This window comes from Labeo rohita, unplaced genomic scaffold, assembly GCF_022985175.1.
Source record: "Labeo rohita strain BAU-BD-2019 unplaced genomic scaffold, IGBB_LRoh.1.0 scaffold_332, whole genome shotgun sequence".
NCBI classification, from domain to species: domain Eukaryota; kingdom Metazoa; phylum Chordata; class Actinopteri; order Cypriniformes; family Cyprinidae; genus Labeo; species Labeo rohita.
Genome location: NW_026129250.1, coordinates 33734 through 49739, shown reverse-complemented (window position 1 = coordinate 49739; position 16006 = coordinate 33734). Strand labels below are relative to the sequence as shown.

The window sequence follows — 16006 nt, the reverse complement described above, 5'->3', positions numbered from 1 at the left end:
AATTGCAACCAAAATACAACGTTGTGAAGAGTTGTAAAAACGTTTTGTTTTTGCTGGGATGTGTTAAAAATATTAAGAACTACAAATGAAAAAGTGTGAGATTCTGACTAAAAGACAGAACTTTAATGTTTAGGTGTAGAAATCATTAGTATTAAAATGCAAACAGTGGGATTGTTTAGAAAAAAATACATAATCTCAGTGTTACTTAAAGGGTTTATACCCACACACACACACACACACACACACACACACACACACATAGAGAACATGCAGCCTCTTCTAGGCTGAATAGCTCTTGGCTAATTTGACTATATGAGAAAATTACAATTACAAAACAAATACATATTTATTCTCTGGAAGCCAGGATAAATGAGTAAACTCTTATACTGCATTCCTGACATGGGTCAGACCCTCAGACACCAAATACAGACATTGCTTGTAACATGAACACCAGAATAAATATTCTAGCTTTAGGAAAACTATGATTACATTTTCATATGATTACATTACATTAGATTATACACTAGACGTGGAGAGGAAATCAACCCCCCCTTCTTACAAACCGCAAAAAAAAAAAAATAATTCTGAAGATATCTTAATCCTCCTCCTTCTCCATACGTGTCTGTCAACTCCTTCAAGACAAAAAAAAAAAAAAAAACATACATTAACTAGAGAGCAAAGAAATAAAATAGCACTCTATACCAGAATATAACATCTTGCTAACTTTTTCTACTACACACAGATTCTCACATCTCAATTACACCAAATCAACACTCTCCAGCACCTGTGGACTACTTAAAAGGATGCTGGTCTTCATGTTAGAAATCAGCATGTGCACGTGTACGTCCAATTAGAGTCATAAATCAAAAAAAAACTAGCACAGGTTTGGAACAACTTGAGGGTGATAACAAATTAAATTTTTGGTTGAACTATTGCTTTTAGAGAAGTGAACATCTTCTCTTCAGTGTGACGCCTTATGTGACTTAAGTTTCCTTTCTAAAACTCTTTTCTCAGTGATGGCTTGTGAAAGGCTTCTGTTCACTGTGAATTATCATCTGAATCTTCAGGTTTGCTGAGAATGGCTCGATTTGAAAAAGGGGATATTATTTTTTCAGATTAATTAAAAACCACTGCATGGATCATTATAGGGTAGATTTGTACATACACTGCCAACACACATTAATGTTCAAACCCCCCCAAATAAAATCTAGCGTACATCCCAGCCTCCTAACTAACATCACAACTACCTAGAGACTATCTAGTCTTCAGCGGCTTGCCGAGCTCCGGGCAACTTTAAACACTGAGCTCAGCAACTTCATCAATCCCATAACCAGGACTGCTGAAGAACACTGAAGCGTACCCCCACTCAGGATTACCACCCAAAACAAAACAAAAAAACTTAAGATTGCTGGAAGATATACCATCTCATAAGTCGCTGATTTGGGTTCTGCAAAGAATGAAGAAACGTTAGAGGACTGTGATCTGTAAAAAACACAAATGGTCCTCCACCTGAGCCCACATAAACCTCAGAATGTTTCAGTGCCCAAATTATAGCTAGAGCTTCTTTCTCAATGACCGAATAGTTAAGTTGGTAAACATTAAACTTTCTAGAAAAGTACTTGTGGTAAGGTTCATGAGAGAAAAGGAAGAAGTCGGAGTCAGTGTGACTGAGGCTTGTGGTAATTTATTCAGAATTTCACAGTTCAAAATAAAGTGTGCGCTCTTGTGCATAAAGGCAACACAAATGCACAAATACACTTAGCAAATCTCCGTTCAGCAGCTCAGTCTGTCAGCCACGAGTCCTCAGTCTGTTTTAGTCAAATCCAATATATAAAGCTCAAGCTCCAATCTTTTCTTTTCAATTTCATTTATTGCTTCTATTTTTTTTTTTTTTTGTTCATTTTTTTCCTTAGAAAAAAATGTTTTTCCTAACAATTGCTCTTTTGAATACTCATTCCCAAGATCTTCCGATGGATTACGAATAAACTCTTCAATATTGAAAGTCATAACTTACATTTCTGTTGTCCCTAGCAAATTACCACATGAAAAAACTTGCAAAATTACAAATAATCGCTGATAAACATCTACATTAAATTATATAGGCTCCAATCAGTATGTCATTCATTTGTGACTTACCAAGATCGTTCTTTCTTGACCAGTAAGTCCCAACAATTCAGTTAGCATACTGTGTTAACCAATTCTTTAATGACATGCTTCCCAAGTTTACCTTAATCGAATGCTATATTTTACTTTGCAAACAACTGTGACTCGGAGCCTCCCAAGCTAACACAGCACATGCTCAGAACGTGCTAAACACTTCCTCATAAAAAAAAAAAAAAAAAAATCAGGTGTTCTCAATTACGGCAAGTGGACGAGTCCCCATATTTGTCACGACCAGCTCTTGAACGTGACAAATAAGGGAGGCAATGAGAACAAAAGCAGTTCAAAGAAATATTTTTTTAAAGGGGTCATCGGATGCAAAGTTCACTTTTCATGTTGTTTGAACATTAATGTGTGTTGGCAGTGTATGTACAAACCTACCCTATAATGATAAAAATCCATGCAGTGGTTTTTAATTAAGCTGTAAAAATAATATTCCCTTTTTCAAATCGAGCCGTTCTCAGATGCCTGTTGGTGTGGTGTCACAACAACAGAGGCCGCTCTCACGATAGTTGATTGACACGAGCGTCTTACCTCAGATCAGCTGTCACAGTCTGACCTCCATTGTTTCGATGCCGGAGCAGGGATGTAAGTTAGACAAGAATATCTCCATTTGAGCGATTGAGGTGTTGTGTTGCTGGATGTAATAATGTACGTAGTGGTCGTCATTTAATCCCGACATCTGAGCAGCTAAAGATGCAGTGAATTACATTTGTTTGTGAAGGGAATGCAGCTCCTGATCTACATATATCTGATATCTGTCTATGTTTGTGTGAATCATTCCTGATCCAACTTCACTTACAGCAGAAGTGAGCATAAGGTTTTTTTTATGAATCTTTGCCATCGCTTTTTCTAATAACATGCTAGTTAGCAAGTTTAGCGGCTAAATGCAGCTAAAGTAAACAGGCTCGTCACTCCACAGAGAGAAGAGAGGGGTGGGGCGAGCAGAACTCATTTGCATTTAAAGGAACAATCCCTCAGAATGGGATGATTTTTGCAGAGCTCATTTTGACAAGGTAAAAGGGGGTGTTGTTTTACACTACTATTGAGATTTTTTAACCAAAGTATATTATAGACTTTTCATCTAAACTTGAGGAAATTGGGAACTTTAAAAATAAACTTTATAAAATGTAACAAAATGAAGAAAGCACTAGTAGTTTACTGAGACTATACTTCAACGTGTACTAAAAATGCTACTACCTGTATTTAATTAGTTAACTATCAGTATACCTATAAGTCCACTTTTAGTATAGTTGCACTACAAACTAAAAACTTTGTTTTTGAAAAAGTTGACTACTTGAAGTATACTTAAAATATACTTTTATATACTAAAAAATGGGCCAATTTAGTCCCAAGGAGTACTGAAATAGTACACTTACAAGTATACCACTAGTACACTGATATCTGTATACTTACTGTATAAAATATTCTTACAAATATACTTGATCTTTACTTAAGTATATTTAATAAAATAAACTTGAAGTATACTTCTTTTTGACAGACAGATGCAAAGTCGAAGCAAATAGCTGAAGAAACCAGAAAAGATGACGAGTTACAAGCTGTCATTGACAACATGTATAATAGATGGCTGACGAGTTCAACTCCAAAATTCCATGAAATCAGAGGTGATCTATGTGTGGTGGATGGAATTCTTCTGAAACAAAACATAATCATCATTCTTCAAAGCCTGAAACAAGACATACTACACAGAATTCATGAAGGTCATCTCGGCATTGAAAAATGTAAGAGGAGAGCGAGAGACGGTCTTTTGGTATAGAATCAACAAAGACATTGAAAAGATGGTGAGACAGTGTGACACATGTCAAAAATACAGAAATAATTTTCCTAAACTTAGGAGCCAATGATAATACCGGACTTACCAACATCACCATGGGAGAAAGTTGGAATGGATCTCTTCCATCTGAAAGGCAATAACTATCTAGTGGTGATTGATTACTACTCAAATTACCCTGAATTGGCCTTACTCTTGAACATGTCATCAAAATGTGTAATAACACATGCAAAATCAATTTTTGCAAGACATGACATACCACAGACTGTCGTCAGTGACAATGGTCCATGTTTCAGCAGCAAAGAGTGGCAAGACTTTTCAGTGCAATATGACCTCAAGCATGTCACTTCAAGTCCAGAAAATGCTCAGTTAAATGGCAAAGCTGAGAAAGGAGTTCACATTCTCAAGCAACTTCTAAAAAAGTCTGATCCGTACCTTGCTCTGCTCAATTACAGAACCTCTCCGTTAGAGTGTGGTATGGCCCCAGCTGAGATGTTGATGAATCGTAAACTTCGCGCTACATTGCCGTCTTGTGCCAAACGAAAAGGAAATGTGAAAATGAAGCAGAAACTCAAGCAATTGAAAGATAGACAGAAGTTCTACTATGACAGGGCTACAAAGCATCTACAACCATTGGTGAGGAATGATGTTGTCCGAATCAAAGATGATGAGAACTGGAGCAAGAAAGCCACAGTCATGCAAGAAGTAGCTCCAAGATCTTATACTGTGAAAACTAATGACGGACAAGTCTTCAGATGGAACAGATGTGATCTGTTAAGGACTGAAAAAGAAAGAGAAGACCTGAATCAATGCAATGCAAGATCTGAGTCAACTGCATTGTCCACAACAAATGACTGCAACACTGATTCAAACTACGAAACACAAATACCAGACAATCAGACATTTACACTTAGAAGATCTACAAGACACATTAAAAAGCCTGACAGATTAAATCTGTAAGAAACTGCTGAAAGAGTAAATGTTAATGTTTGTATTTAATTCGTATTGACTGTTCAACAGTTCAAATATAGACATTGAGTTAAAATGTTAGTTTAAGCGCAAGTCAACATGTTTATAAAATAATACTAAGTTACTTGTTTATGTTTATTTGAAGAAAAGGGGATGTGATGATATCAATTGATTGTGCCTGTTACTCCAGGAAGCCACTAGAGGGCAATGTGTTCAGTGTTATGTGTTGAATACGAAGGAATGAAAGATATATGAAGGTCTTACATAAATGCATATCTAAGACCTTCATATGGACAGCTTTAAAGGTGACTTTCTCAATATTTTGATTTTTTTGCACCCTCATATATTCCAGATTTTTAAATAGTTGTATCTTGGCCAAATATCCTAACAAACCATACATCAATGGAAAACTTATTCATTCATCTTTCAGATGATGTATAAATCTCTTTTTTTTTTTTAAATTATACTTATTACTGGTTATGTGGTCCAAGGTCACATATTAAACTTATTAAGTAATTTTACCCAGCGGAGAGATGAGGTTGCATCTACTGACAGGTATGCTTCAGTAAAACTTGATTTTTCAGGTTGGTTGAATTCAGTATAATCAGTATAACCACATTATATACATTTAAGTTGAACTAGACTAAATATTTTTTTAAATGCTGTAATACGTCCAAATTGTACATTTCAGGATCATTAAAACAAAATTAATTCACACAGGTAGGGTTAAAATGTTTACTTTCCTTTTTGATGAATCGTTGGCGTTTTTTTTTTTTTGTCCTTATTTGTATGCCTCTTTTAACTTTCACAAACTGTGTAGAGTAAGATGCGATAAGTAGAAATGTTTTACGTTTTGAATGAGTCAGTTTTATGTTCTGCATGAAAATGCAGGATGTGTATTATTATGATATTGTATAAAGTTCAAAGACCTTATAATTTGTATTAGTTGTCATCCCCATTACATTATGCAACTTTAAATATGCAAAATATAGTACAGTAGTTTATATTTTAAGGTTTTAGGTATTTAAGGTACTGTATTATTGTATTTATTTTACTTTTTTTTTTTAAGTAGATGTTTCAGTAGACTATTCTGTTATATTGTATTTTCTTTTATAGTAAACTCTTTTTTTAGCTCATATTTTAGATGAGTTATTACCAAAGCAGTCTATTTACGAGACATATTAGACACTGGAATATCATACACCTTTATATAATATATTTGAAAATGCCTTCAATTTCCAATGCAGATGTAAGAATGGTTCAATGTACTGATTGCTTATAAAAAGCCACTTTGTGTTCAGAACTGAAAGTGAAAGAGAGAACAAAAACATGGAGGAAAGATGAAGATAAACTACCATCACATCAGATGGACAGATGGGCGTAAATTAAAATATATCTTGTCCTGAGGCAGTTTCCACACAGATTCACCTTTGTATCTGGTCTAAACCTTAAGAGCAGTGTTTCCTTAATGGCCGCACAGTTCCATACAGCTTAGCAGCCAAAGCTTTGACAGTCAAACTTCTGATAGCGTCAAATGCAAATATTTAATGAATTAATCAAATGTTGGATGAATGACTGGTGTTTGTATTGGTGTTGCTTAATGGAAATGTATGAATATACATGTAAATATAAATGTGAGCAGCTGGACAAGTTTGACCTCCATAATTTCTCTCATGTCACGCATTTGCTAAAATGTTCAATAATAAGATTTATAACAAGCAGTGACATTTGTTGTCTTTACCAAGGACAAATCAGAAGTTGTATTTTTTTTGTATCAAAGTTGTATTTTTAGGCTTTTTAACTTCAGCTGCAACTCTCTCTCTCTCTCTCTCTCTCTCTCTTTCTCTTTCTTTATGGCAGCATAAAAAAAAATAGGTAAAAAGTGCAGAAAGGCTTCTGAGTTCATGTCATGAAATCAGCTAATAAATTGTGTGAGAAACGGGAACGAGTGCAGTGTTGTGGAAAGTTACTCTTAAAAGTAATGCATTACAATATTGCGTTACTCCCTAAAAAAGTAACTAACTGTGTTACATACTTTTTAAGGAAAGTAATGTGCTGTTCTGTTTTTAGCAAATGTAAAAGGCCTTTTACACCAAAAAGTGAAATGAATAGGTAAATAAAAAACAAAACAAAACAAAAAACAATAAAGCACAGATAGTCTATCTAGAGTCATTTCTGCTTATTAGTATGGTTAAATCAGATCATTAAAGGTCAGCAGCAAAGACATTGGTTAATAAAATGGCATTACATGAAGGATATTTGTGCTATTTAGCATATTTAATTAGTGCAGGTTTGCTTCATATTCTGAGTTTGCATTTATCTGTTTTTATTAATTTAGAGGAATACTGAATGTTTTATGCCGAGTAAGATCAATTAATGCATGTTCACATTTAGTCTACAACTATAGTAACATCATGTTTACACAGCGCACACAATACCTCTGTACTTCCGTAAGTAACTGGTGTTACCTGTTTGAAAAAGTAACTCAGATATTTTCTTGTAAGTTAAAAAGTAATGTGTTACTTTACCAGTTACTTGAAAAAAGTAATCTGATTTTGTAACTCAGGTTACTTGTAATGTGTTACCCCCAACACTGAACGAGTGGTGGGTGGAAAGACCATCTCTATAAGGACTATTTAACACAGCTGTGAAAAGTATATAGATAACATAAAGCGGCCCGAGATTTGCTGCACTGAAAACAGATGAGCACTAATGTCCCACATACATCTCCCGATCAGGGGATTTTGTCCACAAAATGAGGAAAACATTACTAATTACTTTATTACTAATTATTATTTAATGACTAATTATTTTAATATTTCACACTCGGGTCAAGTCTGACTCTCCAACCATTAGGCCATGACTGCTTAATGGTTATAGAGTCCAAATTGTAACCCAAAGGCTGCAAGTTCGAGTCTCAGGTCTGGCAGGAGTGAGTAACCAGCACTCTCTTCCACCCTCAATACCATGTCTGAGGCAAGACCCTTGAGCAAGGCACCAAACCCCCAATTGCTCCCCAGGCACTGCAGCATGCTGGCCACTGCTGTGTGTGTGTGTGTGTGTGTGTACTTGGAGTGGTTAAATGTAGAACACAAATTCTATGGGTCATCATACTTGGCCATACGTCACTTCACTTCCTTATTTTAATGTAAGTACTGCAAACCATGCTTTTTCTTATTTCAGTGTTTGTCATAGAATGCGAGGCATACAGTGCTAGACAGATTTGCTGGTGCTCAAAGCAAGTACTTCACAGGAATTTAAAGCTGCAGTCCATATTTTTTTATTTTTTTTTTTTTTTTTTTGGTTAAAAATGATCTGTTATCAATATTTTAGTAAGTACATAAACAGACTTATAATGTTTTCTAATTTGAATGGTATTAGTAGGTTTTCATGGGAAATACAAGCATGTCACTGTTCATCTTTGCATCACGACATCACGTCTGTAAACATAAAGTCCCGGATAGACTATATTGCATGTGAGGATGCTGCAGCTGGCAGATAGCCTTTTCTTACAGCAGCTGGAATAATTAAATTTATCATTTTGATGGTGGATTGTAATCCAGAAAGGATTCTATGTTAATGAAACATACATACTGTCGATAGTTTGTGCCATGTCTTTCCAGGTTGCAAATGATGACAGAGGTACAAAAACGTATCGTTTGACATCCAGAAGTTCTTTATCCACTGGGTCTCATTGGAAGTTGGAACCACGCTGCTGAATAGATTAAGGAATACTAAGAAAGTTGATGTCAAACTTTAAAAAATGAAGGAGGGAGAAGGTAGTGAATGACGTGCTGGGTCGCTAAAGACCCAAGGTATGCATTTAAGGGTTAAAGAAGTAGTTCACTTCCAGAACAAAAATTTACAGATAATTCCGTTTTCCACAAAAAAACCTTAATTTCTTTAAAACTGAAGAAAGACAGACATAAAGATTTTGGATTAAAAGGGGATAAGTACATTATCTGTAATATTTTGTTTTGGAAGTGAACTACTCCTTTAATGGACACTACAGGCAAAAAACACTTTTTTTGATACACCTGTCAAGTCTGAGATTTTGGTCCAGAAAGCCATAAATACGGAGTGACAAAAATGAGATAAGTTTTAAGTTTTTCTTTTTTTATCTATTCATATCTTTTTTTTATTTCTTTTTTCTTATTTATGACCCACAACAACTACCCATACATTAACAAAAGAACACCTGAATAGGTACACCAGCACTCACCCTTGTAACACCACACCAGCAGAGGGAGCCCTTGCCCATGTACTTTCTGTTACCACTCCCTCTGCTGCTTCTTTGGTGACTTCCTGTTTGGCAGCCACGATCTTGACCTGTCTTGACCACGATCTGCCGCACCACAGATCCAGCAGCTTTATCAACACAGACCAACCATGAATCCAGCAGACCGTCTCGTTTAACAAGGACTAAGGACATGCCACGTTTGATGCCACGTCTTAAAAATATTTTCTGAAGGGTCATGTGACACTGAATAGTGGAGTAATTAAGATAAAAATGTAGTTCACATGAATAAATTACCTTTCACAATGTATTCATATAGAAAACATATAGTTATATTTTATAATTTTACTGTTTTTACGGTATATTTAATCAAGTGCAGGCTTAATTTGTGATCAGGAAAGTGTTTTTTACTTGAAAGATGTATTTAATGTGTCAATAAATGTTTTTGTGCTCTTTTGTGAATTGTCTTATTTTGAATACGAGATAAATATAATCATGAATTTACAGTTGAAATTCGGCCTGAAAAATACGTCTTTTTAACTTTCACTTTACAACCACATTTAGACGTAATTTGGATGTCTTTTTATAGATGTCTTTTCGACGACCTGAAAACGTCTCGGTTACAACTGTAACCCTCGTTCCCTGAAGGAGGGAATGGAGACGTTACGTCAATACTGACATATTTGGGGTCTCCCTTGGGAGCCTATCACCTCCGATCTTTAGAAGAAAAGGCCAATGAGAAATGGCGAGTGGAATTTGCATGCCACGCCACACCCCCGTACATAGGGGTATATAAGATGGCGGCGTGCATCCACTCACTCAGGTTTTTGCTGAGGAGCCGAAACACCAGCATCTTTAGCGCAGTCCAGGGTTGTGGCAAGAGGGACGTAATGTCTCTGTTCCCTCCTTCAGGGAACGAGGGTTACAGTTATAAGGGTTACAGTTATACGAGACGTTCCCCTTCAGTCGTTCTCTACGACGTTACGTCAATCGTCACTCGTAGACTTGAGATATGGCTGTATATCGGCACACTGTGATTAACTGCGGCCTCGTGCCTATGGCCGAATCACAGCCGTGCTGATATACATCTCAAGTCTATGAGTGTGATATTGCTCATGTATGACATATTAAAAAACCTTACCTTTCAGACTTAAAATAATTTTAAAGGAAAGAGATGAGTCATAATGATGAATGATTATAGGTAGGTCTATTACATCTGAATTTTAGAATGCACATTATTTTCTGTCAACCGGTTATAATTTACAACTGTGCATAAAAATTTCACCCTTCTTTTTGTGTTGGTTTGAACAACAATGGGATAAGAGATAGGCTGAAAGAAAATATAAATCCACTGTCTGACAGCAGGTGGCACATAAGGTACAGAGCGATGTTTCCCCAGTAACCTCTGTAAACACAGCAGCTCCCTTAATAAACTTTTATTAGGCAGAATAACGCAAGATAAAACGAAAATAATATAGATATTTTTCTGAAAACAGTCGGTTGGACAGTATTTATGTGATTTTTTCAAATCGTGGTAAACAAATACGGTTTTAATGATAATACAGTATATTAAACTGTAGTCTGAAGTCTTGATTGGTCAAACTGTAACCGTTTCATCCCTGTTTGTAACCCCCAAAATAGAGTAAGCTTGGTGACCCCTTGTACATCTTTGTATCCCCCCAGCCCACCCCCACGCTGATCTGGGTGACGTCAAACATAATCCTGTCTTATATCTATGTTTATATTTGTTTACTATTGTTGAAGCAAAAAGGGTTGAAGAATGAATGACACAGTTCCATCACCATTGTTTAAGAAACACAATTTTTCCCTTTTAATCAAGACATGGATAAGAAATTTATTCTTACAGATTATATGGTATGAATCAATTATAGATATCCAAAACAATGTATACAGTTTCACTGATGATTATGCAACGTTCTTGACTTCACTAAAAAGAAAATCATGAAATAGCATCTAGTCGTGAATAGTTTTTGTTTACAAATATGTGACCTAAAAAATGTTAATTATTATCTGATAAAATGATGAAAGGACATTAAAGATAATGGACAGGAAATAATTGGGAAACCCACAAAAGCATCACACACACCTGCAGGACCAAACTTTGCCCACCTTTTTTTTTTAATAATTAATATTTATTCACAATTACTGTATGTAGGTTCTTCATAATTGTGTTTCATGGAAGAGCTGTTGGCCACAGGTATCTGCAAGAAAAAAAATACAGTCAGCTTCCTTGCTTATTAAGCAATTGCACCCATGTTTGAGTGCTTTACACAAATCCAGTACATAGACACTGAACATTAAAGCCAAATAATTTTAAAGCCTCTCTTACCCCTGAGCTGTTAAGCTCTTGATTGGGCCTGATATCAGAGGGCTGTGTAGTTAAAGTATGTGGAACAAACAGCATCTTTGGAAAAATGCACATATAATGTTTTATGCCTTCTTGCTGTCAGATGGTATAAATGCAATAAAACTGGCAGACAGTTCCAGTATTACAGGTGTTTAGATCTCATTGTACTTTAAATGCATTTGAAAAAAAGCAAAAGACAGAAATCATTATCTACACTTGTCCTGGTGTGGAAACATGCTTTCATCTGGATTTATGAAAATAATTTCACATAATTCATACATTCACATAATTTCCAACATTTTGGTGGACAGAATTATATGTTAAAAGCTACAGTTGTAATATTAACTACTGTAGAACGTAAGACAAGTTTTTGTATTGTATCTTGTAGTGTTTGTTGGTTTTTGTAAAGTGTGAACCCAAGTGTGTATATATATCTATTATGTATATACATATCTGAGGGGTTCAGCTAACAAAAAAGCTTGGGAACCCTTTACTTGATGCATTACTCACCTGAGGAGGAGGACAACAGCAACATGAGACTTTACAAGCAAATGCTGACAAACAGATGGAGATGATAAACTGAAGTAAGGTGAATAACAGCAATACACCTCTGATTCCCTTGAAGAGAGTCTGAGAGAAAAATCAACATTATCATAAATAATAAGAAAATAATTGATAATTAGTATTTAAACTGGTACACTGGCTGCTCAGCAGTCAATGATCTATTATTCTTAAAGTTCATACGGTAATATATTTATTGATCAAACTGGACTGAGTTTAATTAAACTCAATTAATGTATGTACAATTAATGTATAATGTCAATATTTTCATGCATTGTATACTATTTTTTTGTATTTTCATGCAAAGTAATAGTAAGAGATCTATAAACTACTTGTTGGGAAAAAGACTGGACAGATTAGTACAGATTAAGGTTTGAGTTTTGACAAGTTTACTAACCACACAGTGATCTTTTTGTAAATATAAAAATGAATAGAACAGTTGATGACATACCTCATACTTTTTTCCCGTATCATAACATTGATAATCATTGCAGTAACGGTAAGTGTACAGCGGCCCTATAGCCAAATCCAGTGAAGTAAAAAAAAGGGCAATGCCTGCAGTTAAAGCACTGAAAATGTTCATTACAAGTGAACCGTTCACCTACAGACAGAAAACCAGCATACAGTTATTTAACATGCTGTGTTAAAGTAGATATAAAAGTATATGGGGTGTGATAAAAATAAACTACTTGACATATATTAATAAAATACTTATCAGGGGCCAAACACCAGTGCCCTATGTGGATTATTAAGTGATACAACTGAAATACATTTAAATATACACAAACATATATATATATATATATATATATATATATATATATATATTATATATATATATATTAGTTTTAAGTTATAGCAAATGTGCAGGTGTTAAAAAAAAAAAATATGTGAATAGTTCAGATAAACCTCTATATCCTACTGACTGGGATGCCAATCCCGTGGCATAAACAGAGAAGCAAATGGAGACAAAATTAGTGTAGCTGCTGTTCAAACCAAGTAGGAATGATTTGTTCAACCCAAGCAAAAGAATGATAATGTGCACTTAATCAGATATAACTGCAGTAGATTATGAGATTCATTATGTGACTGCTTGGCTAAAGAGATGTGTCTTTAATCTAGATTTAAACAGAGAGAGTGTGTCTTAACCCAATTGTTTTTCATGGGGTCGCAAGTTATTTTCAACATTTACAGGGGGTAGTCTGTGATTTTATTGCTGTTGGAATACAGAATATTGTCACGCCCACAGACTGTTTTGGTTGTGTTTATCCCCATGTGCTCCGTGACCTAGTTTCTCCCCTGTCTAATTAGTTTGATCTGTGTCACCTGTGTTTAGTCAATTACCCTGTGTATAAAAGCCCAGTCTGTTCCTTGTATCTCTGTCAGCTGTTATGTCTTCATTGTGTGTTCCTGTGTTGGAGTATCCCTGTGCTTCATTTATTAAAGACTTTTGAATGTTTCCACGTCTTCTGACTCCTTCTGTGACAAATATCTGTTTTTCTCTTACCATGTAAAAATCTCCAGCCAAATTTTTTTTTTTTTTTTTTTTTTTTTTTTTTTTTGACAAACACCGAAATCGTGTGGTAACTTAATTGCCATCCGAATCCACATTTCTGAGTTTAGAAGAAGAAATCGGTCAAATCATTGGTAAAGTAATTCCTCTTGAATCCCAGGTTGTGTATAATTACGTATTTGTTCTCTGAATTTTAAAATCATGAAAGATCATTGTTAATTCTCTGTTTGTTGGAAGCTAAATGTGTAATTACATGTTCTTAGTAAAAAAAAAAAAAAGAAGAAACCCATGGCGTGTTTCAATGGATAAAGGGGATGACCTCATGCCTTGCCTACTAGATATTTTTCTGAAAAACAAACTTCATGTATTTTGGTCCATCTGAAAAGTGTTCAATGACTTTTTGGAGAGTCTATATGGTGACTCTTTTGTGGAACCGATGGATATTGAGATTATATAGACAAAGTATGTCAATGTTGTATTATTTATTTGTGTGTATTGCTTTGTTTTGTTAAGGGAATTGAATTATTTATGCTAATTTATTTATATTTTGTTTTACTTTACTTATTTATCCAGTTATAACGAAAAATTTAAGTGTTGTCTTAACCTGTATGGCAGTGTTTGAAAATAAAAATTGTTCAAAAAAAAAAATTGATTCAAAATTCGGTGTTTAAAACCTTTTTGACCCCTGCTGAACACCATATGGTAATTGTTGTACTTTGCATGCATATTGGAATTTTTTCTTAAATGCTGGAAAGTATTTACAAGAACAACAAGATCAAAATTTCGTAACTGTTCCACCACAGCGAATGAAAGCAGAAAGAGAACAAAAGCACATAAACATTCTAAATGGGTGTTTTTTTATGGCAGCAGCAGCAGTAGGTATACAATACAATTTTAAAATATGTGTTATTGTCACGAATCTGGTCGGTGTCCCGTTGTCCACTCACCACCAGAGGTCACTCTCGCTTCACCTACACACTCTGACTGTTACTTTGCATCTCGGACTGCATCTCCCATCCTCCACCGCTCTGATTGCGTCAGCCCCCGTGACCAATCAGGCGTTCTATAAAAACCCCGGTCCCCCCCAGTGCACTTCATGGATTGTTGAATTGTTGTATTGTCATTATATTGTTGTATTCCTAGTTCCTGCTCCGAGTTCCTAGTTCCCTGTGTTTTGTTTTGTTTCCCTCGCCTGGCTCCCCATTTTCGACTGATCGCCGCCTGCCTTTGGATTATCGCTCGTCTTTATGGACTATTCTCTCGTCTAGCCTTCGACATTCCTGTTTACTGTTGTTTGACCCTGCCTGCACGACCATGTATCTGTCTCGTCCATATAATAAAAGCTCGCATATGGATCCACTCGCCTCGTCATTCACTCCCCGTTACAGAACAATCCATCACAACAGGATCCAGCAGCTTCACCCCCGGACATTCAGAAGTTATGGACACAGACAGGATTTTATTCAGGATAAAACAAGGACCACGTTCTCTCGACCAGCACATCCGTGAGTTCCTATCTATCGCTAACCATTCCACCCTCCCGGACTGTATAATATTTGAAATATTTTGTGATGGCGTTAATGAGCCTCTAAAGACTAGACTCAGACGCGAGGGTCCGCGCTCATCTCTGGCTGCTTCCTTGAATTTTGCGTTATTGTGTGTGGGCTCGCCGTGTACTGTGGGGGTTGCGAAGGGGCAACGCGTCAACGCGGACATGGCAGCCGCGCCCCCCGCTCGCAGATTGGTGGTAACGCCGGATCACGACGCCACAAACAAGTTTTCCGCCTGGATCGCTCGTGAAATGGCGGCCGTGGCGGAGCGCGCTCGAGCTATGGCGACGACAGCGGTGCCCGTTCACAAAATGGCGGCCACGCCGGAGCGCGATCATACTCAGGCGGCGACAACACAGCCCGTGCACAAAATGGCGGCGACTGCGGCGTGCGCTCACAGGATGGCGGCGACGGCGGAGCCCGTTCACAAGTTGGCGGTGAAAACAGAGCTTCATCACGTCACGGCTGCCATATCAGAGCCATATAAGGTTGCAGCTGCATTTCCTGAGTCAAGTCAAGTTTCCAAGTCAAGTCAAGTTGCAGCTGTGTTTCCTGAGTCAAGTCAAGTTTCCAAGTCAAGTCAAGTTGCAGCTGTGTTTCCTGAGTCAAGTCAAGTTTCCAAGTCAAGTCAAGTTGCAGCTGTGTTTCCTGAGTCAAGTCAAGTTTCCAAGTCAAGTCAAGTTGCAGCTGTGTTTCCTGAGTCAAGTCAAGTTTCCAAGTCAAGTCAAGTTGCAGCTGTGTTTCCTGAGTCTAGTCAAGTTTCCAAGTCAAGTCAAATTGCAGGGGTGTTTCCTGTGTCAAGTCAAGTCAGAGCCATCGCCCCTGTCTCAAGTCAAGTTACAGCCATCTTCCCAGA

The 16006-nt window shown here is 36.5% G+C and overlaps 1 protein-coding gene across 1 annotated transcript; it reads right to left on the bottom strand.

Moving 5' to 3' along the window:
• Positions 1-11007: 11007 nt before the first annotated feature.
• LOC127160347 (membrane-spanning 4-domains subfamily A member 4A) lies at positions 11008-12683 on the bottom strand. The gene is made up of 4 exons (XM_051102993.1): positions 12539-12683; positions 12037-12156; positions 11509-11583; positions 11008-11380 (listed from the first exon to the last, which is right to left on the bottom strand). Exons 1-4 carry the CDS (start codon positions 12668-12670, stop codon positions 11312-11314), a joined length of 396 nt encoding a protein of 131 aa, XP_050958950.1. The 5' UTR covers positions 12671-12683; the 3' UTR covers positions 11008-11311.
• Between the last annotated feature and the right edge of the window lie 3323 nt (positions 12684-16006).